Source organism: Glandiceps talaboti, chromosome 8 (assembly GCF_964340395.1).
Source record: "Glandiceps talaboti chromosome 8, keGlaTala1.1, whole genome shotgun sequence".
Taxonomy (NCBI): domain Eukaryota; kingdom Metazoa; phylum Hemichordata; class Enteropneusta; family Spengelidae; genus Glandiceps; species Glandiceps talaboti.
This window is the reverse complement of record NC_135556.1, coordinates 10308096-10335955: the sequence shown is the minus strand read 5'-3', so window position 1 is coordinate 10335955 and position 27860 is coordinate 10308096. Positions and strand designations below refer to the sequence as shown.

Sequence of the window (27860 nt, the reverse complement as noted above, 5' to 3'; positions counted from 1 at the left end):
TAGCCTTAGTGAGCCCTCAGTAATTACAGGGGGGAGGGGGGTTAGGGACGGGGAAAAATTAGGCTCGGACTGTTGTGTAAAATGTGACCCTCCCCGACTCCGTCGTCCTACTAAGTGACCTTCCCTCGATTTTCTTTTCTCTAACATATGAGTGACCATCCCCTATTCAAAACATGAGTTATTAATGCTATAAGATCTGTAAAAGGACATGAGTCCCAGAATCAATGGTAAGGACTTCATTGTTCATTCCACTGCTGCCACCAACGTTGAAAGTTTGAAAGGCATTGGATAATTTGCCACTACTCCCGTCATGTGGACGTGTGTGAAGGCACACTGCATTAATAAATACCCGTGGTTGAATCTCATTGGCTGAGCTGAAGGCCACAATTCAACTCCCAATGATTAGATTGACACACTCCTGACATTGTCTGGATCAGATATCAGAACACACACTCAACTAACAATATTTAATGGCTTTATAAAATGCTGAAGTCTGGGAAATGCCAGAAAACCCATAAAAGAATATGATATTATTGATTTTTAACATCTTTTAGTCAGCAATAGTTACTGCTTATACAATTTTGCAAAGTTTAGTGAACAGAATATAATTCAATTTTCAGACCTGGAGCGTACTACTGTACCGGTGAGTGGCCCGCGGAACCCATCAATCAATAGCATGATTTAAAGTCGAGGTTAAATTAACAATTTGCATTCACACAAAATTATGTCATTCACGATTAATTTATAAGCATTCACCATCCATGTTCGAAAATAACAACCATTCACCAATAACGCAATATTCACCAATTCACCATTCACACATTTAAAAAAAGATGGGTTCACCGTTCACGCGTGAAAATATTAACGATTCACGTAGATCACGTGTCAAGAATATACTCCCCCGTCTACAGGTAGACTACACCGATGATTTACGCTGCCGTCAACTTAATTGAGTTCAAAACATTGTAAATAATTTTTGTAAAGGATATATTGTACATTCCTGTGTTCGTCAGTGGGATCCACCTGTCTGTTCCTGTATCTCATGTATTTTTTAGGCCTGGAGGGGCGATGATTTGCGATGAAATCCGAACATGTGGCGACCCGAAGATACCCGAAACCATCGAAGAAAAATTCCGAGTGTCCAACTCGTTCGAAGTGTGGATCAAATCCTATATTTCTGACAGACAACGTTTTGGCCATGAAGAAATTAAGCACAATGTTTGTTACGTGACACTGGGGATAATTCCGTAGCTTTCTGTGCACACCAGATTTTCTGTATACGCAAAACCCCATATCACCATCCTCGATTTTCAGTGTTTTGTCGAATGTACTCATTTCAACATCTCTTTCTTTGCCGCTGGAAAGGACGCCACCTACAATATCGATATTTTCTTCATTGTTTTCCAATTTTTCGAGACACTTACTAAGATTAGTTAAGGCTGTGAATTCGAAATCATCATCTACCCACAAAAAATATTTGGTTCGTACTTGGCTTACTGCCAAGTTCCGTCCAGCGAACCACCCCTCTGCAAAAGGCATGGTGTAATGCTTGATGTTGTCACCATGGATAGCAACTGGTTGCTCTGAATCATCAGCTATCACTATGGTTACACTCGGATAGTACTTTCTGATGCTTTTGATGAGGTTAAGCACCGAATCTGGGCGTTCGAACGTTTTAGTTACTATAGTTACCTTATTGGCGATATCGTCACCAGAACCGGTGTCATACAGACGAGGTAAAGCGTTTTCTTTGATGAGAACGTTTATTTGAAAAGTGAGATTCAGAAAAGTGACGTTGATGACGTCACGATTGAATACGTCATAGTAGATATTGCGGTAATGGATATTGTGTAATACTTCGTTGATAGCTTGAGTGAGGATATCAACTCGCGATCGGTCCAGCGATGATTTTAGCGTACCGACATTGAATGCCATTGATATCCTTAAATCACTGGTATGGTTGCCATCAATTCTGAGCTGTGTCAAACTAGATGACGTTGGCGAGATGAACATGACTGCTTTCCCGTCACCGCATCTGAAGTTGAACACTGATTTTTTGTCTTGGAAACTAAATCCATGGATAACTGTTAGACATTCCACGGCCATAGGATCAATGTATAACGATTTGAGAGGAACTGATTTTCCAGGTTGGAGGGTGAATCCGCCGGCAAGATAACCGAACGGGGACATCGTAGGAGTGTAAATCAAGGGTTCCCTTTTGATGTCCTGTTGTCTTTCCCATTCTATGAACTCTTTATGTCTTCTCTGCATAGATGAATTTTCGAATGGCCCAAACGTTTGCGGACCCTTTTGGCAAGAACATGTTTTCGTGAGAGTGTCCCCTTCGTATTCCAACATGGTAGGCGCTGTGGTTTTCTTCCACAGACGGCGACAAAAGTGATCAAACCCACCACTTTTCATTTCTCCACCGGGCGGGACTGTAAATCCATCGTGGTTTTTCATAACCTCTGATTCGTTATCAAAAGCACCACTTTTCCTTTCCCCACCGGTTCTGAGCGGGACGGTAAATCCATCGTGATTTTTCATCACCTCTGATACGTTATCAAAACCACCACTTTTCCTCTCTCCATCGGTTCTGAGCGGGACGGTAAATCCATGGTGAGTTTTCATCACCTCTGATACGTTATCAAAACCACCACTTTTCCTCTCTCCACCGGTTCTGAGCGGGACGGTAAATCCATGGTGAGTTTTCATCACCTCTGATTCGTTATCAAAACCACCACTTTTCCTCTCTCCATCGGTTCTTGGCGGGACGGTAAATCCATCGTGATTTTTCATCACCTCTGATACGATAAAAGACCATGGTGATATGAAATACAGAATGGCCATCAACAAGAAAAGAAGTAGAAAGGCAACATATAGACGAATTCCCCTCATGGTGATTGTGGGAGTTATACTGTATTCAAAAAAGAAACCATCGACAGAAAATGATTAGGCCTAAAAAAATAATTGTTTGGTTCCAGTTACCCGACCCCACCTAGCTTTTCACTGCCGACCCTAAACTTTTTTTGAAGTCTCACAAGAAATAGTGTATGCAAAAACTGTCATCAACTCAAAAAGACACTCTAAAATTGTTCTTCTAGTAATGGCTTTACATCTGATAGGATGAAGTAAACACCATAGACACCATTTGGAAAACAAAACTCACAAATGAAAAAATGTATAATAATAAAAGTAAATTTTTTAAAGCATTATGTAGAGGTTTGACCCATCTCTTTGAATGCACGTGCGACTTTTGACCCCATATTTTGAACAAGGTTGTTTTCAGTCATCTTTATCGGATGTAGGCCCCCCTCCCCCGGCCCCCAGGCAGCCAATGAACTAGCGATGACTGAAGCATGCAGGTGACACGTGAAAGGGTATGAAAAGTGTTCAAAACTCATGACATTTGATCCCTGTTTCTTGCTAAAATGTAGACTTTAGACCCCTAGTTTTTGAATTTTTTGTAGCGTTTGTTGTTCTAATGTTTGTCCACCACGGTACATATATACCCGTTACACACCCGATATTTACATGCTTTACCAGATAATTTGCTAACATATACAATCACTAGAAGAGAAATATCGGATACATACGTGACTGTGTAGTTACAGCTTCGACAAGTTTCCAACCACTGTCACTATGTCTCGCTTGTGAACCCTCTAACTCTCTAAAAACCCGCAGTTATGGTAGTTATCAATGGTTTCACCTCAATACACTACAGTTGAAATAAAATTCATGCATGTACTCCCAAACTGATCATTGACAAATAAACATTAAACATTGCTTGTGAAAAGTACAACAAGTAACAAATTCAAGACCTCTTATCACTACATGTCTACCTTCAGAAATCCATAATAGATCGATTATGTTAAGGTGAGACTGTGTCAGCTCAGGTGAGAGCATGTCTGTAGTTGACAATATATAACTAACTTAGGGGGTTTTGGTATTTCTAGTAGGGTTTTAACATATATTTCATACCATACGGCACGGCTACATTGAAATGGTATGATATTACTAAGAGCAAAGACCAGCACAGAGTTACAGCATGTGTCTGAGTGATGTGGAGGGGAGGGGAAGGGGTATCCACACCATTTTTTTGCATTGCATTGTCTTACTTTTTCATTTTAAATTATCGCTACTTTGATCACGTAATAATGGAAGACCTAGTCTAGTTCCTATACAGTATCGTTACAATTTATACCTTCACTCACAGTATAGTCAAGACCCTGCTGAAAGGTGTTAATTATGGTTCATCCCCATGGCAAGCAAAGCTCGAACAGAGCATGTCACTAGTAATAAAGGGCAGTTGTCATCGCTCATTAAATATTCATATGGTACAGCTGTTTTCTTTTGGTGACCGACACTGTCAAGCCAGTCAGCCAAGTCTCTGGGTAATACAGGTGTATAGATTTAGAATTATAATTGAAATAGAGTTAAGGATACTTTTAGTTTTAGCGGAGTAATTCCGAAACAAGCGAACAATATTTGCCATCACGTGCACTGTTTTGGGCAAGTATTATGTGAGGGTCTTGCTACTAAATTGAATATAAAAACTGAATAATTATTGACGGCGATCGAACCGAGGTATTCCACAGAATTTACTTGCACTCTTCTTTGTATGAGAACTGGCGTATGTTGTCTGAATCAGGAAAACATAACATCTTTTTTTCTGAAAATAAAGTTCTTGGTTATCAAATTTCACTGAATGTACAAAATGAGCGAGTTGCGCAACAAAGTCACAAAGTAAAACAGACAGTACCATCATCACGTAGTGTTTCATACATGTGGATTTACAACGCCATTACATAAGTGACCATGCGATGAGTGTGTTTTAACTGTGATAAGAATGAAGAAAGACTGAACATCAGCTTTCCGAAGTTTTGGATTTATAACTGAGATTTAGATCCATGGTTCAACCGACTACTGTTAATTACATAAAGCATTTTATGAACATTAGAGGGAATTTGACACAGAAAAGTGACAGGACGTCGTCGTGGTGTCCACAGTCTGGACGCCAACTGTGGTTTTTAACTACAGTATGGTCAAAGTCCCTCAATCAGCACAAAAAGTTGTTCATCCAATCAGTGAACCCCAGCTCCTATAGTGTATAAGTAGCATCCTCAGCTGACTAATATACCATATTTGGACATTACTTACCTGCTCCAATAAACACTAACATTAGGGGGGACTGTGTTATTGGTTAGAAGTGTGTGATTGATTAATAAAGACACGATGATGACTGTACATGTGTGGGTGGCTGTGGATGAATTTTAAATTACATCTCATGCATCTCAGGACTTCGAGTCACGACTTTGACTAGACTGTGAGTGAAGGTATAAATCGCAACGATACTGTATAGGAACTAGACTAGGGGTGTCTATATGGATGACGTCATATCAGTTGAAATTGTGAATGTATCAGTTGAACGCTGTGTCCAATCAGTTGACTTCTATGGTTATCCACACCCCATTGCGGAAGTAGGGAAGCCCGCAATGGAATCTGGGTAACTGAGACTCGTATAGTCTAGTTTTCCCGAGTTATTAGCAGACACCCATTGCAATAAATGGGTTCATAAATACAATTTGCAACGTCAAATACATCTCTCCTTTAATTCAGGGCGAGTGTGTCCGCTCCCAGTATGATTGTCACGTCATGGTCTTGGGAAGGTTGGCGTCTGATATGATTGAAGCACTGACACTACAGGGTATGTAAGTTGCCAAGTGTATGGAGTGTTGGGACATGGTGCACAACAAAAACAAAGCCTAAATCGTTGGATTGATGTGATTTCAACATAAAACATTTTTATTCTGGTTTCAATACTTTCATTGTGATATGCACAGTGGTACACATGTATAGACAAAATGTCTCTAAAAACAAATATTAATGTAAGCTAGGCTAGGATTTATTACAGTTTGTGTTACTTGCGCGGAGTTTTAGTGCACACAATGAAGTATATTTGAAATATGTATGCTGATACACTGTGATGAGGCTGTAATAAAGTTTTTTTAAAGACTTTATTCATAAGTGAGCGTGTATTGATTCACACTGAGCACATCTTGAATCATGAGTGTTCGTGCCTCACCACGAAGAAAAGGTCTAAACCAGTATCTCTAGATATCAATTAACGTTCACCAAATATTATTGTAATATACCATTCACCAGTAAATCTTGTGTAAATTCACCAATATCAAACATACAATTTTGTCATAGTTTGACTAGCCTTAGTGAGCCCTCAGTAATTACAGGGGGGAGGGGGGTTAGGCCGGGATGGGGAAAAATTAGGCTCGGACTGTTGTGTAAAATGTGACCCTCCCCGACTCCGTCGTCCTACTAAGTGACCTTCCCTCGATTTTCTTTTCTCTAACATATGAGTGACCATCCCCTATTCAAAACATGAGTTATTAATGCTATAAGATCTGTAAAAGGACATGAGTCCCAGAATCAATGGTAAGGACTTCATTGTTCATTCCACTGCTGCCACCAACGTTGAAAGTTTGAAAGGCATTGGATAATTTCCCACGAGTACCGTCATGTGGATGTGTGTGAAGGCACTGCATTAATAAATACCTGTGGTTGGATCTCATTGGCTGAGCTGAAGGCCACAATTCAACTCCCAATGATTAGATTGACACACTTCTGTCATTGTCTGGATCAGATATCAGAACACACACTCAACTAACAATATTTAATGGCTTTATAAAATGCTGAAGTCTGGGACATGCAAGAAAACCCATAAAAAGAATATAATATTATTGATTTTTAACATCTTTAGTCAGCAATAGTTACTGCTTATACAATTTTGCAAAGTTTAGGGAACAGAATAGATTTAAATTTTCCGACCTGGAGCGTACTACTGTACCGGTGAGTGCCCCGCGGAACCCATCAATCAATAGCATGATTTAAAGTCGAGGTTAAATTCACAATTTGCATTCACACAAAATTATGTCATTCACGATTAATTTATAAGCATTCACCATTCATGTTCGAAAATAACAACCATTCACCAATAACGCAATATTCACCAATTCACCATTCACACATTTAAAAAAAGATGGGTTCACCGTTCACGCGTGAAAATATTAACGATTCACGTAGATCACGCGTCAAGAATATACTCCCCCGTCTACAGGTGGACTACACCGATGATTTACGCTGCCGTCAACTTAATGGAGTTCAAAACATTGTAAATAATTTTTGTAAAGGATATATTGTACATTCCTGTGTTTGTCAGTGGGATCCTCCTGTCTATTCCTGTATTTCATGTATTTCTTAGGCCTGGAGGGGCGATGATTTGCGATGAAATCCGAACATGTGGCGACCCGAAGATACCCGAAACCATCGAAGAAAAATTCCGAGTGTCCAACTCGTTCGAAGTGTGGATCAAATCCTATATTTCTGACAGACAACGTTTTGGCCATGAAGAAATTAAGCACAATGTTTGTTACGTGACACTGGGGATAATTCCGTAGTTTTCTGTGCACACCAGATTTTCTGTATACGCAAAACCCCATATCACCACCCTCGATTTTCAGTGTTTTGTCGAATGTACTCATTTCAACATCTCTTTCTTCGCCACTGGAAAGGACGCCACCTACAATATCGATATTTTCTTCATTGTTTTCCAATTTTTCGAGACACTTACTAAGATTAGTTAAGGCTGTGAATTCGAAATCATCATCTACCCACAAAAAATATTTGGTTCGCACTTGGCTTACTGCCAAGTTCCGTCCAGCAAACCACCCCTCTGCAAAAGGCATGGTGTAGTGCTTGATGTTGTCACCATGGATAGCAACTGGTTGCTCTGAATCATCAGCTATCACTATGGTTACACTCGGATAGTACTTTCTGATGCTTTTGATGAGGTTAAGCACCGAATCTGGGCGTTCGAACGTTTTAGTTACTATAGTTACCTTATTGGCGATATCGTCACCAGAACCGGTGTTATACAGACGAGGTAAAGCGTTTTCTTTGATGAGAACGTTTATTTGAAAAGTGAGATTCAGAAAAGTAACGTTGATGACGTCACGATTGAATACGTCATAGTAGATATTGCGGTAATGGATATTGTGTAATACTTTGTTGATAGCTTGAGTGACGATATCAGATCGCGATCGGTTCATCGATGATTTTAGAGTACTGACATTGAATGCCATAGATATCCTTAAATCACTGGTATGGTTGCCATCAATTCTGAGCCTTGATAAAATAGACGACGTTGGCGAGATGAACATGACCGCTTTCCCGTCACCGCATCTAAAGTTGAACACTGTTTTTTTGTCTTGGAAACTAAATCCATCGATAATTGTTAGACATTCCACGGCCATAGGATCGATGTATAACGATTTGATGGGAACTGATTTTCCAGGTTGGACGGTCAATCCGCCGGCAAGATAACCGAACGGGGACATCGCAGGAGTGTAAATCAAGGGTTCCCTTTTCATGTCCTGTTGTCTTTCCCAATCTATGAACTCTTTATGTCTTCTCTGCAAAGAGGAATTTTCGTATTCCCCGAACGTTTGCGGACCCTTTTGGCAAGAACATGTTTTCGTGAGAGTGTCCCCTTCGTATTCCAACATGGTAGGCGCTGTGGTTTTCTTCCATAGACGGCGACAAAAGTGATCAAACCCACCACTTTTCATTTCTCCATCGGTTCGTTGTTGGACGGTAAATCCATATTGATTTTTCATCGCCTCTGATACGATAAAAGACCATGGTGGTATGAAATACAGAATGCTCATCAACAAGAAAAGAAGTGGAAAGGCAATATATAGACGGCTTCTCCTCATGGTAACTGTACGAGTTATACTGTATTCAAAAAAGGAAATCGTCGATAGAAAATGATTAGTGGTGATTTTCCGTTGGAATATGTATATGACTTAAAATATCATGGCTAGACTATATATTCACATGCACTACCAGATAATCTGCTATTCTACAATCACTAGAAGAGAAATGTGGTAAGAAAGACGTTTTATACATACGTTGCTGTGTAGTTACAGCTTCGACAAGTTTCCAACCACTGTCACTATGTCTCTTGTGAACCCTCTAGCTTTGTGAAACCTGGAATGGTAGTAACCAATGACCTCAAATACACTACAATTGAAAATATATAACATTGATTTTTTAAGAAAAGTTGAAATAAAATTCATGCATGTACTCCCAAACTGATCATCGACAAATAAACATTACCCATTGCTTGTGAAAAGTACAACAAGTAACAAATTCAAGACCTCTTATCACTACATGTCTACCTTCAGAAATCCATAATAGATCGATTATGTTAAGGTGAGACTGTGTCAGCTCAGGTGAGAGCATGTCTGTAGTTGACAATATATAACTAACTTAGGGGGTTTGGTATTTCTAGTAGGGTTTTAACATATATTTCATACCATACGGCACGGCTACATTGAAATGGTATGATATTACTAAGAGCAAAGAACAGCACAGAGTTACAGCATGTGTCTGAGTGATGTGAAGGGGGGGGGGCATCCACACTGTCTCTTTTTTAGCATTGCATCTGCCATATCCTTGTACTATGATTAAGAAGAAACACCTCAAGATAGTTCAATAAAGGCAACAACACTTCAACACAAAGTCATTTACCTATACACAAACACCATGAAACATTACACTTTGAATAACAACTTTCACTCTTCAATTCGTAATTTGAAGCCATCTATTGTAGCTGTCGGTTACACTGTCATAGTTAAATGTTGAACGTGAACACTGAAAACAGGAGACAATAGAAAAGAAAAGAAAATTGAACACTGAAACAAGCAAACTCTTTTAAGAACTTTTAGAGAATGTGCTTCCAGACTACAACTGAAAACGCAATGTAAAAAGTAAAAACAGTTTTTGATATACAAATAAAACATAGTGTTTTAAAGCTGGTAGGTTTAGGGGGGGGGGGTGGGTGATGGTTTCATGGATGGTTACTTAGTAATATGGGACTTTCAATTAACACTAGTGCAGCAGAAACACATGATGTGAGAGTAGAGCATGTCACAATGTTGCCTACAGTCTCAATAAAATTAATCAACAATGGTATTCCTGAAGCCAATATTCAATGCTTTATTAGACACATATTGCTGACCTTTCATGTGTAAACATAGTAAAGACCTGATCAATGAAGGTGGAGGAATGGTTACATGCAAAGTGCTAACCCTAAATAATAAATTCAAACTGAGTGTTGACTGTTTTATGGCTCAAATTACACCTGATAGATAGAAACCAGCTACAATCAACAGTAACCACCTTGTCAAGTGTGATTTCTTTGTTTGTGCAGACAGAAAAGTTGTTTACTTCCACTTTCAGATCGCCACGTCGATGTGATCTTTGTAATACGTGCGTTGTTGTCAATATATATATATATATATATATATATATATATATATATATAAATATAAATATAATATATATATATATATATATATATATATATATATATATATATATATATATGTATATATATATATATATATATATATATATATATATATATATATATATATATATATATATATATATATATATCATATGATCACATGCTTGCTGTGTATTATAGAATAGCATTTGTTAATATTTGATACAACCACAGTGCATGACATGTCGGTGAACTGAGATTCCAGAACAATCTCTGTCTTGCAAAAATGGCAGTAAGGATAGATGAAATAGTGTAACAAAAAGAAACACCAAAAATAAATTAAATTGAGTAACCCCTTGAATCGCCTGAAAAATTTGAGTACACCTCCCTTGCACTCGTACGGAACTAAGTTTTGAGTGACCTGTTATTCAGTTGTGCAATGGGTTATTGTAAAGTCTGTCTGTCTGTCTGTCTGTCTGTCTGTCTGTCTGTCTGTCTGTCTGTCTGTCTGTCTGTCTGTCTGTCTCTGTGTATGGATGTGTGTAAATGACGTATAAGCCAAAACCTACTGGGCCGATTGGAGTGAAACTTAGTGGGGATGTTACTTTAGGTGTCTAGCTGGGAAATTGTGCAAATCAAGTTGGCATCACAGGGGTGTAATTTGGTTATTTTTGGTAATATAGGTTTATGAGATGGTGCAACATGGCATAAAGGTAACGGTACAATTGTACGAACTCTCAAGTTGCTCTCTCTCTCTCTCACTCACTCTCTCTCTCTCTCTCTCTCTCTCTCTCTCTCTCTCTCTCTCTCTCTCTCTCTCTCTCTCTCTCTCTCTCTCATTTCAATGTTGCCTTTTACACTTCTGCCGTATGATATGTTAACACTCCTACTACAAATACCAGAACCTCTTAAGTTGGTTATCTTTATTTTGTCTCAGATTTTCGCCTTTTATAAAGCCATTAAATGTTGTTGGCCGAGTGTGTGTTCTGACATATGGCCCCTTATTTTGTAGGCTTGATTGTGCTATGGCCGATATCCTATAATAATTAGTTTACGGCTTCAAAAGAAAATTTCTTCATTGTAGGCAAGAATTGGCTTGATTTTGATAACTGACCCTGAAGGTCAAAGCCAAAGTGAAAAGAAAGCCTGTACCTTCCTTATCTCTTCCTATCGCCAATTGTTGAAGAGTTGCAGGGCCTCTCTTATAATGACTTGCAGCCTTGTATGGCTTCTTACCAAATTTCATATTCAATTGGATTGCCTATTCACTTGCACAGACAGGAATGGTACCCTTTATAATATCCTTTAATAAATTATCCGAGAACAAAATAAAAGTCTCCCAAATGATATATATATATATATATATATATATATATATATATATATATATATATATATATATATATATATATATATATATATATATATATATATAAATTCTACGCCATGTATTGAAATAGGCAGTTATTTGAATATCACCAATCCATATCTCTATATTTATCATGAGACCACCTGTTTCCATGTTAGCCAAGAAAAAAATGGTGTTGTTCAATAACTGCATATTTCAAAATATGGCGTAGAATTTTTCTATTATTAAAACTATTATTATTATTATTATATTATATTATTTAATCATACTATTATTATTATTTAACTGTTACAAATTTATTATAATACATATCTATCACCTGTCTATTTCTCACAGAATACATGTATTTGGAAACACTTTTACCATAAAAAGTATGAGGTCAACAGATAATCGATAGGTAATCAAAACCACATAATTTTTTTAAGATAGCCATTTGTTCCCGTTGTTAACATTTTATACATATAACCAACACACCAATACCTATGTATTCAGGCTGTCCTTTCTTCAATGTATAACTTACTGACATTGTCCCTTTTCATTGTTCTTTCAATTTTTGTTAGTCTGGTAATTATATGTCTGTTTGTCGTGCATGCACCTTGTTTATTTTCTCTGTGATAGTTTGAGGTGACTGCAGTATTCTCCCCATGTTTTCATTACTGTTGGGTGTGGGTGCAGATGGACTGGGATTTCTTCCTAGTGTACTACGAGTGTGTGTGTAGTGTTGTGAGATATGCTTGCATATGGGCACCACGATGATGTCCTGTCACATGTCCGGTTTCAAATTCCATCCAAAGTTCAACCATAAAAGATTTTATGTGAATAGCAGTAGTCGGTTGAACCATGGATCTAAATCTCAGTTATAAATCCAAAACTTCGGAAAACTGATGCCCAGTCTTTCTTCATTCTTATCACAGTTAAAACACACTCATCGCGTGGTCACTTATGTAATGGCGTTGTAAATCCACATGTATAAAACACTACGTGATGATGGTTTTACTTTGTGACTTTGTTCATGCACAACTCGCTCATTTCTGTACATACAGTGAAATTTGATAACTCAATGATCCAAGAATTTTATTCAGAAAAAAAATGATATGTTTTCCTGATTCAGACAACATACGCAATTTCTCATATAAAGAAAAATGCAAGTGAATTCCGTAAAATAGCTCGGTTCGCCGTCAATAAGTATTCAGTTTTTACATTGTATTTCTTGCCCAAAAAAGTGCACGTGACGGCAAATATTGTTCTCTTGTTTCGGAATTACTCCACTAAAACTAAAAGTATTCTTAACTCTATTTCAATTATATTTTTAAATCTATACACCAGTATTGCCCAGAGGGACTTGGCTGACTGGCTTGACAGTGCCTGTCACCAAAACATGAGCCAATATGTCGAGTTAAACAGCCACGTCCCTAGTCTAGAGAGTAAAACACCTGCACTGAATATCAATGCAAATTGCAAATCATAACAACTCTGGTGGAAGTTTTTATTATCTGGTATGTGAGAACCACAGTGAATCTGAAATTATAACAACTAGACATTATAATTTGAAACAATGATTACAACTAGAAAGTGAAAATTTTAAAAACAAAATGGTATTTAAATTGATTATGAGACTCTGAGAAACTAATGGTTATGGTAGGAATTCTTGTGATAAAAAGTTTCCCAGACCTAGAGGTTGAATCATTCGTTGGAAAACATCACTTCATTGGATCCAAATTCGTCAAGTTGTTGTGTTTGAACGGTTGTGTATTACTAAGGCTAGGCATATGACTTTTAGAATTCATCCTGCAAGGACGAGAATCTTCCAAATTTTTGGAGAACGACACACACACACACACACACACACACACACACACACACACTGATTTTCCACATTGGGCATAGAGAGTTGCCATTACATTAGATGCAGGCCATGTTGCACCATCCCTATTACCAAAAATAACATTTGATATGATATATTACAAAGAGCAAAGACAAACACAGTGTTATGCAAAAGATTAAGGCTCTTCTATTCGCTGTCTTCGGTTGAAGTCTGATCCCCGCAGTTAAGTTGGATTTGTATGGCCGTGTTTATAGAAACATAACCCTCTAAAAAGTGAGTAGGTGTATGTAGGCCCTGCATATATCTATAGCTGGTATTGAAGCTATAGATAGCTATTTTATTTACTAACACATACTTTGATTATTTGCGTATGATTATTTTGGTTGTAGAGAGCCGTCGTTATTTGCAGAGTGGGGGAGGGGGTTCGGAAAAAACAAAAATAAATTAAATTGAGTCACCCCTTGCCTCGCAGGAGAAATTTAATTACACCTAACTTACACGCGTACGGACCTAAGTTTTGAGTTACCTGTTATTCAGTTGTGCTATGGGTATTGTAAGTATCTATCTATCTATCTGTCTGTCTGTCTGTCTGTCTGTCTGTCTGTGTCTGTACGTGTGTGTGTTTGTCGCTCTCTGCCTCTCTCCCTATGTCTGTCTGTCTGTCTGTCTGTCTGTCTGTCTGTCTGTCTGTCTGTCTGTCTGTCTGTCTGTCTGTCTGCCTGCCTGCCTGCCTGCCTGCCTGCCTCTCTCTCTCTCTCTCTCTCTCTCTCTCTCTCTCTCTCTCTCTCTCTCTCTCTCTCTCTCTCTCTCTCTCTCTCTCTCTCTCTCTCTCTCTCTCTCTCTCTCTCTCTCTCTCTCTCTCTCTCTCTCTCTCTGTATGTATGAATGAATGTGTGTGTGTGTAAAGGACCTGTAAGCCAAAATCCACTGGGCTAATTTCAGTGAAACTTTGTTGGGATGTTACTTTAGGTGTCTTGGTAGAAAATTGTTCAAATCAAAATGTTTGCATCACATGGGTGGTAAAAAATATTTTTGGTAATAGGTTTATGGGATGGTGCAACATGGCTTACATGTAAGGTAACTGCAAGATTGTATGAACTGTCAAGTTACTGAACGATCTTCAAAACATTGCTGGCATTTATAGTCACACAACAGGGTGTTCATCTATATCTTTGATATAACTACTTCTCAAGTTTCAGGGAAAATGAATGCGTAATTTATATCTAGTTATGAAATGAATATTGGTATCACATAGTTTTAAAAGCACCTTCCACTTGTGAGCTAATATTCTATTCAAAGATGGCCATAATGCAAAATAATGAATGGCGTTATGAGGTATTTACGAATATTTAAAACACAGTCACCGGTGTTTGCAACGAAAAATTATATCGATACATTCGATGCAAACATAGGTGACGGTATTTTTTGTACAAACATTAATAGTAAGATCAACAGAGTTGATACCACATATGATATCAACACTTTATTAAAAAACCTCATGTGTAGCTGCTTTGATGTGATATACATTGATGTATGAGCACATGTTGTGCAGTGTCGTTTCCGATGGCCGTATTGTTTTGAATAGCCGCAAAATACCTATATTACAATTGTATTCAATTCAATCTTTTATTACATTACAGACACTGCCAGAGAGTGTGGTATGGTACAAATGTTGTCAAACAAAATGAAAAATAAAAGATTTGCAATTGATAAGGGAGCCGTCATCAAGTTATTTAGTCTGGCAGCAAACTCGCCCTTACTATCGAAAGCCGGAATCGAAAGATTTATATTTAAAAAAAGAGAAAAGATTTTCAATTTTGGTCAAAGAAGAGATCGTACGGATTTATTTTGGCGAATTCTCCAGCAAGAATTTTTGGTAGAAAGCTGGTGATTTCACCTGGAAGTTGAAGCTGATCTGGTTTGACCGACGATCTCCTCATGAATGCTTTCAGAAATATGCGCGAGTATCGAAAAAAGTAAAAACAAGATTTTCAATTTTTACCTCTCGTAAGGGTACGGGAGGTATTAAAAGGGGAATGTGTGTGTGTGTGTGTGTGTGTGTGTGTGTGTGTGTGTGTGTGTGTGTCTGTCTGTCTGTCTGTCTGTCTGAGAAATTTGCATATTAATGAAATCAACTAATTATGCAATATCTTAAGACTGCATACTTCAATTTCAATATAATTTAGTACATACGTTAACCATAACAAAGCGGATATGTCCTGTAAAATCTTTTATATAGCTTAGTTTGAATGAAAAATTTGCATAATTAATGATTTTAGGTAACTAGGTTGTATCTTGAAAATGCAAACTTCAAATTTTGTATAATATGATAGATACATACATCAACCATAATAATACGCACCTGTCCTATGAAGTTTGTTGCTACAACTTTTTCCTTTAATGAATATTTTGAATAATGAACGATATTCAGTAATTAAGCAGTATCATACACTCTTACGAAAGCACGCTTGTCCAAAAAACAAAGCCTGTTACCATAGTTTTTTTTAGTTTAATGAGTTATTTGCATAATTAGTGATTCCCTTACGGGAGGCATTCAGTTTAAATCTGGTGAAATAGTGAAGAGATGGTATGAAGTTACGTACGCGAAATCTCCAGCATAATTGCCTGCAGATGCGATCTTACGGCCAACCACACATGTAATAATGGAAAGTTTTTATAGAAAGTTGTAGCATATATCTCATGGTAGGGGTTTTTATAATTTAAGGCCAAGAAAAAAAAAGAATTGTTTTCTGATGAGTTTGCACTGATCACTTAAATACCCCGCCTCGATCTTCTTTTTTCTCGTGTTTGTCCAGCCAATGCAGACTGCAGATCCAAGGGAAAACAAAAATAATTCTCCCGACATAATTGTTACTACAGGGAAGACAACTACAGAACTAATCAATTCGCGTTGTCACACCACTTAGGCAATGTTTCCTAACTAGAAACGACAACATTCTTTTGTGTGTTGTAAGCATGGGGGTCACTTGTAACTTTGAATCAATACACTTGTATGTGTCAAAATCTAAGCCTGCAATGTGATGACTTTCAATAGCTTGTTTGTTCCAAGGACGATGTGTGTGTGTATGTGTGTGTGTGTGTGTGTGTGTGTGTGTGTGTCTGCCTGCCTGTCTGTCTGTCTGTCTGTCTGTCTGTCTGTCTGTCTGTCTGTCTGTCTGTCTGTCTGTCTGTGTCTGTGTATCAGTAGGGGTTGGATGATGTTTATATTTGTATTGAGTGGTCTGTGGGAGGCCTGTTTCTTATCTATCTAAATAAATTGTTCTTCGGGAACATAAAATGTGTATGATAGGCACAGTCGTTCGGCGATCCCTCGATGTTTTACCTGTAAGTTGAATAAAAGTTTATGGGAAGCAAGTGGGCGTGGGTACGGGAGGGGAACTGGAGATTTTTGAAATGCAAGGACTAAAAGAATGCTTTCTGGTGCTATTTTAACATGTCAATGTAGTAATAATACTACATAACATTTTAATCAAAATGAAAGGGAACAGTGTGAGGGTAGGTACAGGAGGGGTTCCCCCTTGATATATTGATCAACGTGTGGGTATTTGTTGCAAAATAGCTTTAACAATTCAACTCCATTGACACTTTTAAGCAACCCATCTCTTTATGAAGGTCTATGCCCTATAGTTTAATTATTTTTTTTTTTATTCACAGCAAACTTTTGAATCTGTTCGAACATTTGAACTTCTGGTTTTGCATTTTAACCACCTTTTTTCAACTCTTATGTGGGTTTTCTTTACTCATGAACACTTTTGATTTTTAACTTTCATGAATAATCTTAGTTTTTCAGTGTTGTAGTTCCACAATTTCAGTTTTTTCCCGTGGTTTTATCTTTTTTGGGGGGTTGAAGATGACATGATTTTGAACTTTTTGTGTTTGCTACGCTTTTATTACACTTGTTGTATTGTTGTAAAGCGCCTCTGAGCAGACTCTGTCTGGACTTATGGTGCTCTTAAGTTTATTATTATTATTATTATTATTATTACTATTATTGCGTCATTATTTTGTATAATGACCATGTCACATCCTTGAATATAATTTGACCTGGGAAGGCGAGACCCGAGAGCCCAAAATCCACACAGTGCCTCGGCACAGTGCACGACTTGAGGCCACCGTTTGGACGCCCCCACTGGGGCTCAAGCTTAGCCTAGTTGTGTTTACGTAAAAACAAGAACACCACAAATAAAAGATAAATAACAAACATATCACAACTCAGTCTGACAAACGTGTACGACAGAGTTATCTACTTGTCCCCTCCCTTGGCCCTGGGCATGTTGTCATGCTAGCTGACTGTGCATTATGACGGGTTTGCGAGTTCTGACCCCAGGTCATCGCTCATGCGCAAGGACCACAATACAAAATATTGCAGAATGTCTGACACGGAAACAGAAAACCTCGATTTTCTTCAAAAATGTCCAGTAGAACGTTTATCTACGGTAAGTTTACTTAGAATACTACAAGGAGGGACTTAGAATTGACAGAACGTATGTACTGCATCGTTTTTTTTCTGAAATTTTCATTTAGTTCAAGTGGGCGTTTGTGGTCGGTGGTGAAATATAAACGATACATGCAGATGTATATGTATACACAACAGTCAGAAGTAATACATGTTCAATATAGAATGTAGGTATCTTAGCTTGTTTGGTTTCAATGACCTGCAGACTTGATGTGTCTCTTTCTATAGATATTCAACTTAATACGACAGAGGTGAACGATACCATCGGTTGGTATCTCACTTCATCACAGAATTACAATCTACTAACTATTGTAAAATTCGACCACACTTGTCTGTGATTGAACAGATTTCGCTTCCTATCCCAATGACACAAAGAGGGTTATCATTGATGGACAGTTCTCGACTAACTCTCCAGTAATCTTCGGTGTTCCACCGGGGCACTGTACTGGGGCCACTGCTGTTTCCTATCCTAGTCGTGTAACATTAGAAGTCAGACTATTTGCAGATGATATCTGGGCTATTGACTCTCATCAAGACTGCAAGTTCAACATCCAACTTTCAAGGTCATTCTGACATTGATTCTTTATGCAAATGGAAATCAACTTGGCAAATGAAAATTGATGCTTCCAAGTGTTCATTACATCATGAAAAAACACTGCTAAGAAAAATTTACATGACAGAAATATGTATTGATGTACTAGTATTAGCTGTAATAGTTGTAGCATTAGTTTTGATTTTGAGCCTTTTTTGTTCCAAAGTTTGACATCGAACAACGCCACAATTCTTGCTGGGTTACCTCAAGTAATTGATGTTCCAGTTTATTTTCAAAATATGATAGAGAACCTTTCATGAATGATCTGAGTTTGGTCCCAGTTTTGATTATAATGGGTTAGATCCAAAACCAAGTGTACAGTTGATTCCTGGATATATTTTCCACTTTTTGGAATAGGCATGTACCAACTAAGAAGATGTGAGTGAAAGCCAGATATTCCAATAAGCCATGGTTGTCAAAGGGCATTCTTAAATGTATCCAAACTAAGCATAGACTATACTAAAAAATATCAAAAACCTGAAAAATTAAAAGAAAAATATAAGTATTACAATTTGTTGCAAGGGCACAAGCTGATTTTATATGGTTCGGGGCGTAATGTTTGTTGCATAATATTATTACTCGCAGTATTCTATTTCCTGAAGTATAATTAACTATCACTTGAAATTCAAACTTGGTATAAAGATATACCTTATAAATGATTGGCTCACATAATATTTCATATTCATGTCTAAATTTTTGTTGTTGTGTAAATGTCTACCTTTCAATTAACTGTTCTAACAATACCAGAAGACACTTGCAATGCTATAGAATGCAGACATTTACATTATGCCTAACCACAGAAATTGTGTGGTTCCGATTATGCCATTCTTGCAAACCAGAGGTGTTATTTTTTCCGCGACACTGCAAAATAATGAGCCTGTTGATGGTGTATTTTGGAAGGTGCATTTGAAATACAACATGGCCTGACTGTTTAAGGTACTAAACAACACAAAGGTGTTATCACACTTGTTGCATTTCATTTGATGTGCTTATGTTAAATACCAAATAAACCGTAGCACAACTGAACTGATACGGTGATAAGGTTCAGTGTTTATGCCTAGTTTGCCATCAATTAACCTTAGACACCAGCAACACATCAAATATAAATCATAATTGTGAGCATAGCTAAAACCTAGGAGGAAATGTCTTTTCCGGAGTGTAGTAAAATCTCTAATAAATATCATTTTGTGAGTCTAATGTTGCATAATATCAAACTTCAACACAATAAAGTGTTTCAATCCAAAAATATTTTGACTATTTTGGTGATCTTGGCAAAAGTGATTTTATATACATACTTGACCCCGACACAACAGTTTCCAATGACACTAACTGAAAAAAAGGTAACATACTAACATGCATAAGCTGTAAATATGGAATATATACTGTGGTAGTTTTATGTCACGACAATGTGTGTCTATGTCAGTGGTTCTGCTGTGTTCGAAATATGGGTCAAAATGTTGAAAATTGTCATTACTTTCTCCAATTTTTGTGTGATATTATTGGTGCTGATATAATTATGTTATTCTCCAATATCTTTCTTCATTCAGCTGGAAAATACCCTAGGTCACTCATATTTTCCTTGGCTGAAAAAAGAAAAAATATTGGGGAATAACATCTAAGTAGTTGTTAATTGTTATACAATCTATGTAGCATATAGTGATTCCTGTGATTCTGTAGGGCAATTGTAGTTTTTTCATGGTTCATGTATACATATATTTATCATGTATGTTATTCAGAAAGACATCATGCTAAGTTTTTCTCTGTCTTTTCACAAAGCATTGAAAGGACCTAATTTTTACATGTTCATCATTTTCTAGAAACTACTTTCACTCTTTTCAGAGAACTGAAAATAACAGCAAGCTCATACATAAATGTTATCATATCAAAACAGCCACACAGTAGGTTTTATAGCACAACTGAACTGATAAGGAAATTGTTCAGAGCAAAGCGATCGCATAACAGGTGTGTGATTTGTGTCAAAATAAGTCATTTTTGGTCAAAAATTAATAGGCATATTGGTCTGAAATTTGGTGGGAATGTTCTTAGGGGTGTGTAGATTAAGATATGTTCATGACATGATGATTCCATAGGTAATATGCAAACTAGGGTTAGAAATGTGTCTTTTTTGGTCAAAAATCTTTAATTCCATAACTACTGAGCAGATTGGGCTGAAATTTAATGGGGATGCATTTGGGGGAGGGGGGGGGGGGTGTAGATGAAGAAATATTAGGCATATGATATAATACGATCTCATCAGCAATATACAAATTAGGTGTAAAAATGTGAATTTTGGTCAAAAAATTATATCTCAAAAAGTACTTGGTCAATGAGACTGAAATTTGGTGAGATTTTTCTAGAAGTTTTATTCTGCAGATTTTGTTCAAAATATTTTGACACAATTGACCCTAGCAACCATGACCACACCCTTAGCGACAACTAAATGCCAGTATATTTTGCTAAAATAACATGTAGTAGGCAAGTTTAATTAAAAAAATGTATGCAACTATCCCTAGCAACCATGACCACACTCATAACAACAGACAAATGATTGCAAAGATAACAACAGGGCTGGATAGGCAACTGGATAATCATTCAGGGAATGGATACCTATACCTAGCCAGGCTAGCATGGATCAGCAAGTGGATAAACATTTCTAAAAACTGTAGTCGTGCTATAATGCCATTTATTGGCACTATTTTTTTTAGTAAAGTGTTGATATCATATGTGGTATCAAGTCTAAAAATAACTTACTGTTACTCTTGCCCATTTCCATCTGTTTATTATTGTAACAATAATGTTTTTACTTTTATGGATATTTTCCATTCATAAATAAATGGACAGTGTCAACAAATATTGTCACCTTCTTATAAAAAGTGTACAACCACGTGCATGTACCAGTACTTGATTCACAGTAGACATTAACTTTCAAAATGTTTACTATAGTGATGTTGAGATTGGATGAATAGTAGAATTTTCCTGTACAAATATTAATTAATTTATCATGGTTTTTTTTTTTTTTTTTAATTTGTGTTTGTAGTTTTTTCATCAAGTTGTTGATGGTTTGTGTGGCCACAGACAGCCACGCTTTCAAGACTATGCCAAAATCTGGAATATTGAGGAATGGTTTACAGTAGTTAACAGCTCACAAAAAGTGCTGAAATCTGCCGTCAAATGCAATGCTACCACAGAGCAGGTAATGTCTTCCTTTGAACTTTGCAGTACATAATAATACAGTCCACAGTATACATGCATGCAGTATGCATGCACTTGGATAACGTGACATTCGGCTGAACATAAGTTTTAGGCTAATAATTGTTGCACAGAAAATTCAGAATTGCAGACAGAACTTTATGGCCATGTCATTGTGTTTATACAAAATAGAAAATAGTGTGATTGACACATTGGTTTCTATAGACTTGAAAATTTGTTATTAAACTAGGGGGACTGATTGACACATTGGTTTTTATAGATGTGACAATTTGTAATTAAACTAAGGGGACTGATTGACACATTGGTTTCTATAGATGTGAAAATTTATAATTAAACGAGGGATTGATTGACACTTTTTTTTTATAGACATGTGAAAATTTGTTATTATAAGGGGACTGATTGACACATTGGTTTCTATAGACGTGAAAATGTATAATTAAACTAGGGGGACTGATTGACATTGGTTTCTATAGACATGGGAAAATTTATAATTAAATAGGGGGACAGATTGTCTATCTGTGAATATGTTGTATTATTATATGTCACATATATTCATCTTTAGAGTTCCTGACATGAAATTCCTTGCATGAAAGTGAATTCCCAGGTGACATAATAAAAATATTATAGCCTTGATATTGGATTATATGCCCTCGGTGCAAGGATTCGATCAGCACTCTGCTACGCATCATGCTGATCGAGAGCATATAATCCAATATCAAGGCAATAATATATATTATATTATACCAGTATATTGATGGCACAAATCGAGAGATCTGATTGGTCTAGACATTGAACTAGCGCGTCTAAAATGAGCGATAATGCACAGTTGGCACGCTTCCAAATTTTGATGTTTGATGTCTATGAACGTTGTAGTCTGTGCAGGGATGGGGGTGCAAATGAAACCAGAAAATGTTGCGTCTTTTCTTGTTTCCGACATTTTCAATATACTGGTATAATATAATAGCGATAAACCACCCCTGGGAATGGCATACAACTCGGTTTTGACCAGTGAACTCGATATATGCACTCGCTATTGCTCGTGCATATATTTCCTTCACTGGTCAAAACCTCTTGGTATACCATCCCCAGGGGGGGGGGGGGTTTATTGCTTAAAATATTGCATACATGTTTTGAATATAAACTAAACTAAACTAACATGAATAAATACTAAAGTCTAGATGATTTTGCTGTGTGCATTTGGACAAGTCACATGATAGGCTGGCTATTTATAGAACATCATGTCAAGCATCAGTTGATGCTAGCATGTGCTATCATAATAACTGTACTGTTTCAAAATTTTGTAGATCATCTGGGAAATTAGGATAGTAGATTCCATGCTGACCGATTCTGTTCAATGCTTAATAAATATATAACACCAAACCTCAAATACACAACACCTTATCAACAACGACAAAGATAACACTGAAGATGCAACTTGAATAGATACACTCAAAAATTCTGTTGCTTTCAGTTTCAGAAATGTACAGGCAGAGGATGTGCTCATGACAACATCCAGGTCTTGTGCAGTGCTAAGCATGTGAAACAATGTGCACAACTATGGGTACTACATGTATTAGCTCAGACTAAGCGTTCATTCATTTATTTCAGTTTAGCTTATATCCAAAATAATTGATACATTATTGCAAACGTGTCACAGATAGAAGACAGGCTCCTGTCTGAATTTTAGTAGACAAGTATCTTGTGTGCCTTTCCTTTCTATGTAAGTTTTGTAATTTAAGCAACAGGCTTGTGCATACCAAATCTGTACCCGTTTCACATCTAACAAAGAATCCAGTTATGAAGCCATATGTTTTACTGATACCAACTGATGGAGTGCATTGTGCACACATATCAATACTTCAGTATACAACATTACAGTACCACAACCTTCTATGGAGTAATCACTGACACTGGCAATAGAAAATAATAAAAGAAATGGACATATGTCTGGCATATTGTTTCATAAAAAATGTGTTTTTCATGTTATGATTTATGCGTGATTGGAATCTGATGGCTTTGTGAAATATGTTAGAAGTGATGCTCTTTCCTACAATAGAAATCAGTCGAAATCAAACGATTCTGGCTCAACAAAAATCTTACTAAACATTGCTTCTTTTCACTCACACGACGTCAAAATCAACCCTTTTCTTGTGTATCAAGTACATATTTGAAGGTGACTGATAAAATCTTTATATGTAGATAACATTGGACACATAAATTATTATTAATTATCTTTTGACTGAAGGATGGCCATATTTGTCTGAAAAAATATACTTTTAGTACACTAGTTGGATATGTCTTCGACGAAGAATTTTTTTTTCTCTGGAAAAGGTTGTCATAAAGGAAGACGTCCCTTGATAATGAGAAATTTAACCAATAGGAACAATAAATTTGAAAAGCGAGAGCTGAGATACATGTATCCCTTATCAACAGAACTCTCAATTTACCAGAATTCTGGATAAGTCTGGTTTTGCAATGAGCTGGAAGTTGAAATTAGCAATAGCTCAGAGAGATGAAAAAAAAAGTTGGCATACCTGTATTCACATTTGTTTTTATTTAATATATTTCAGTTTTGTAAAGGTGTAGAAAGTGTTCCTGCAGACCATCAGAAGATAATTGTAGATTGCTATAATGTACGAAAAGATGAGATCAGAAGAATGCTTTTAGAAAATACAGCAGCTATTTCACAAGCACATTTCACAGATTTTGACTGGAAACTAAAGGTAAGGATAGCATGGATGTCAAGCCAGTGTATGCAGTACCATTAGATGTTATTCCCCAATAGTTTTCTTCGTTCAGTCAAGGAAAATACGAGTGACCTAAGGGGCCTTTGTCACTACTCGTCTAGTGACTCGTAGTGACAACACCCTTAGGTCATGAGTATTTTCCAGCTGAATGAAGAAAAATATTGGAGAATAACATAATTATACCACCGCCAGTAATATCAAAGAAAAATTGAGGAAAGTAATAGCAATTTTGAATGTTTTGACTCATATTTCGAACACAGTAGAGCCAGTGATGTAGACGCGCGTTGTCATGATGAAGAATGACCAGAGTATATATTCCATATTTTTTGTTGAACTTGGCTTGTGCATGGTATAATCAATGATAAAGAGATGGTTGGTTCAAGTAGTCATAAAAATGCAATCATTTTCAATAGGTGTTAGATATTTTTAATCGGTTAAAATTAACAACTAAAAAAGGAATAACAATATATTACTAATACTAGTCATTCCGTTCCAAATCCAAACTACTCTGTTATGGAGTTAATTTTTGTGTATTGCAATTCAACCATGTAGTTTCCATATCAAGGTCAATGCCAAATGCCATTGCTTGTCAAGACCAAGTTCAAGATTAGCAGATTGTGACCATCAACATTTCTCAGAATGAACTTTAGAGGGTGGGACAAAACAGGTAATATGGCAATTTACATAATGTTGAGAAATCGGAAAGTACTGTAAAACCCAGATAAAAACTAACAATTGAGTTCAATAACTGGTAATAATCAATCATCAAGCATATCACCAATCATTACAATTCACACCGTTCAGTGGGTGAACTTTCCCTTTCGTGTACTTGTTGATATTGTCTCTTTTACTGAATTTGATTTCCCATCTCCTTTCCATAGCTTGCCATGGCTAGTGATAAATTAGCATCAGTACATGAACCACTAGTTACATTAGATTTAGATTTACAAGAAGAACAGGGTAAGAAGTCAGTTTCTGTGGAAATGAATGAAGAAGAATTGAAGAAAATGATAATGTCATTAGAAGCAGCAAACAAGGTTAGTGTACACAACATTTGATTGTTACAAGCTGTTAGCTGTGGGTGAAAAATGAGCGCAAACAATACAGTATATGATATATTTATTTATTTATTATAAGTATTTAGTCATTTTTGGATGAATATAAGCATGTTGTTAGAAGCAGCAAATGGGCTAGTGTATACAATATATGATTGTTACCAGTACTACATTTGTATATTTAGTCATTTTTGGATGAAAATGATAACACAGTTAGGAGGAGAAAACCAGTCTAGTGTATATAAAATATTTGATGTTTACTCAAAAGTCAAAGGCTATATTTCAATGTAATAATGTTAGTTTTTATGCGATGCATTGGTGTCACTAATCCAATGTATGCATCATTATATTACAATGTACTCTGTAAGCGACAGTAATGTGAAGCATCCACACTGATGAATATCTCGGTCTAAAATTTAGACAAACAACAATTAAAGTCACATGTATAAGAAAAAAGCACATGCATGACTTTAATAAAATGAGTGCAGCAAATTCATGAAACAGGTAGATAAGGGTGGTAATTTCCTCATGTTTTAGACTGTTGATGTATTTGTACATAACTTGATTTACTGATAAAAATCCGCCATTTAGGGTATTAATGTTGTGATGTCTCACTTATAACCTTTGCAAATCTTGGTCACCTAATATTTTGTATTTTTGATAGATATCTTTATTTTCCTCATCAAATCCTTATATTTGTCTCTTTCAGGCTGTGTTACAATTGAAGTCATAGCAACAAGAGAATATCGCCATAGCAACAGGAAGACTTTATTGAAGAAATGTTTTCCTTTTCTGTTTTATAACATAGAAGAATTATGGTAATAGACATTGAAATGAAATCAGTTTCTCTTGTTCTGTATTTTCCAATATAAAGATTTACTGTAAAGGCATACATACATATATATTTTCTTGTAAGTTCAGCCATGTGTTTTATTTGGATTTATTAAAGTGGCCATATGAATGAGGATTGTGTTTTTATTTTGGATTTTGGATTTATAAAAGAATTTTATCATGGTTTCTTACTAGTAAAATCAATGTGAAACAACACTGACGGAGTCTGTAAGTCAATAAATTGCAAAAGATTAATAAATGTGTAAAAAGTTTGTTATTGTACCTACAGTAACAAATTTCTTACACATTTTTTAGCATTTTGCAATGTGTTGAGTTACAAACAAAGTAGGAAGCCATAATAAAATTGTTTTATAAATTAAAAAATCCAAAATAAAAACACAATCCTCATTAGTGTTCCCTGTAAGGTTTTTGAGATTGAGCAACTTAAGGTGAAAGACAAAAATGGAAAGGGTGATATGGTGGCCGCACTTGCATATCCCCCTTTCAGCTGAAATCATACATTTATTTGCAATATGAAGCTAAACACTTTTTACCTGTTCTTGGATGCTGAATAGAAATAAATAAAAAACTTTATTACAACATTTCATTTAATCATTAATTATACTTTATTTGTATATATATTTTCTGTTTCATTCTTGATACTTGGATATAAGGTTGCGCAAACTATGAAATTTGACTGCAAGAGCAGACACAGACCTTGCACAAGTAGCGCACAAATAAGCCTTAGCGAGAACACTGATCCTTATCCATATTGCCACTTTAAAGGCATCAAGATTATCTGAATAAACTAGTAGTAAATAGCGACTACTTGGTACGTGTTACATTTACTGAATTTGTTGGTGTATGTATTTACCAGTACATGTGTGAACGTGAGTTGCGTGGATGCCTGTGTCTGTTTGTTTGTCCATGTGTTTGTCTACGGTATTGTGCTACCCGCAATTGAAAGCACCACTGAGTGCGTGCGCCACCACAGTTGACGACTTTTAACCTGCTATGGCATTGTTCCAAATTCATAGTTTTACAGACACTAGTAAAAAAAAGCGGCCAAAAATCATATGCTAAAAAGTAAACGAATCCCTGATACCAAATGTTGAGATACAGATATTCATTAAATGTAAAACTCATGTAACAGTTCGTACATTGCAAGTTTCTACAGACCGTCACTTGTGTCCAGTGATATGATCGGAATGTGATTAATTACAACGAGATTGACGGATGTGGCCAAAAATCCATTACAAGGATATAATATTATGAAGTACTAGGACCGCAAAATTCAGTTATTACCCAAGAATACTTAAATTTGGTGATAACTATTTATATTTATTTTTATTTTTGTATTGCATCCCTTTTGTATCAGGCGCTCACTA

General features: G+C 36.4%; 3 protein-coding genes across 3 annotated transcripts; 1 reads left to right on the top strand and 2 right to left on the bottom strand.

Moving 5' to 3' along the window:
• Window positions 1-945: 945 nt before the first annotated feature.
• On the bottom strand, window positions 946-2898 carry LOC144439173 (beta-1,4 N-acetylgalactosaminyltransferase 2-like). The gene has a single exon (XM_078128445.1). The coding sequence runs from the start codon at window positions 2896-2898 to the stop codon at window positions 946-948; it is 1953 nt and encodes a 650-aa protein (XP_077984571.1).
• A 4268-nt stretch (window positions 2899-7166) lies between these two features.
• LOC144439172 (beta-1,4 N-acetylgalactosaminyltransferase 2-like) lies at window positions 7167-8690 on the bottom strand. Its single transcript, XM_078128443.1, has one exon. It carries the CDS (start codon window positions 8688-8690, stop codon window positions 7167-7169), a length of 1524 nt encoding a protein of 507 aa, XP_077984569.1.
• A 9241-nt stretch (window positions 8691-17931) lies between these two features.
• On the top strand, window positions 17932-27288 carry LOC144438998 (COMM domain-containing protein 8-like). The gene is made up of 5 exons (XM_078128237.1): window positions 17932-18017; window positions 21667-21822; window positions 24410-24562; window positions 25468-25623; window positions 26351-27288. Exons 1-5 carry the CDS (start codon window positions 17952-17954, stop codon window positions 26372-26374), a joined length of 555 nt encoding a protein of 184 aa, XP_077984363.1. The 5' UTR covers window positions 17932-17951; the 3' UTR covers window positions 26375-27288.
• The last annotated feature ends 572 nt before the right edge of the window (window positions 27289-27860 follow it).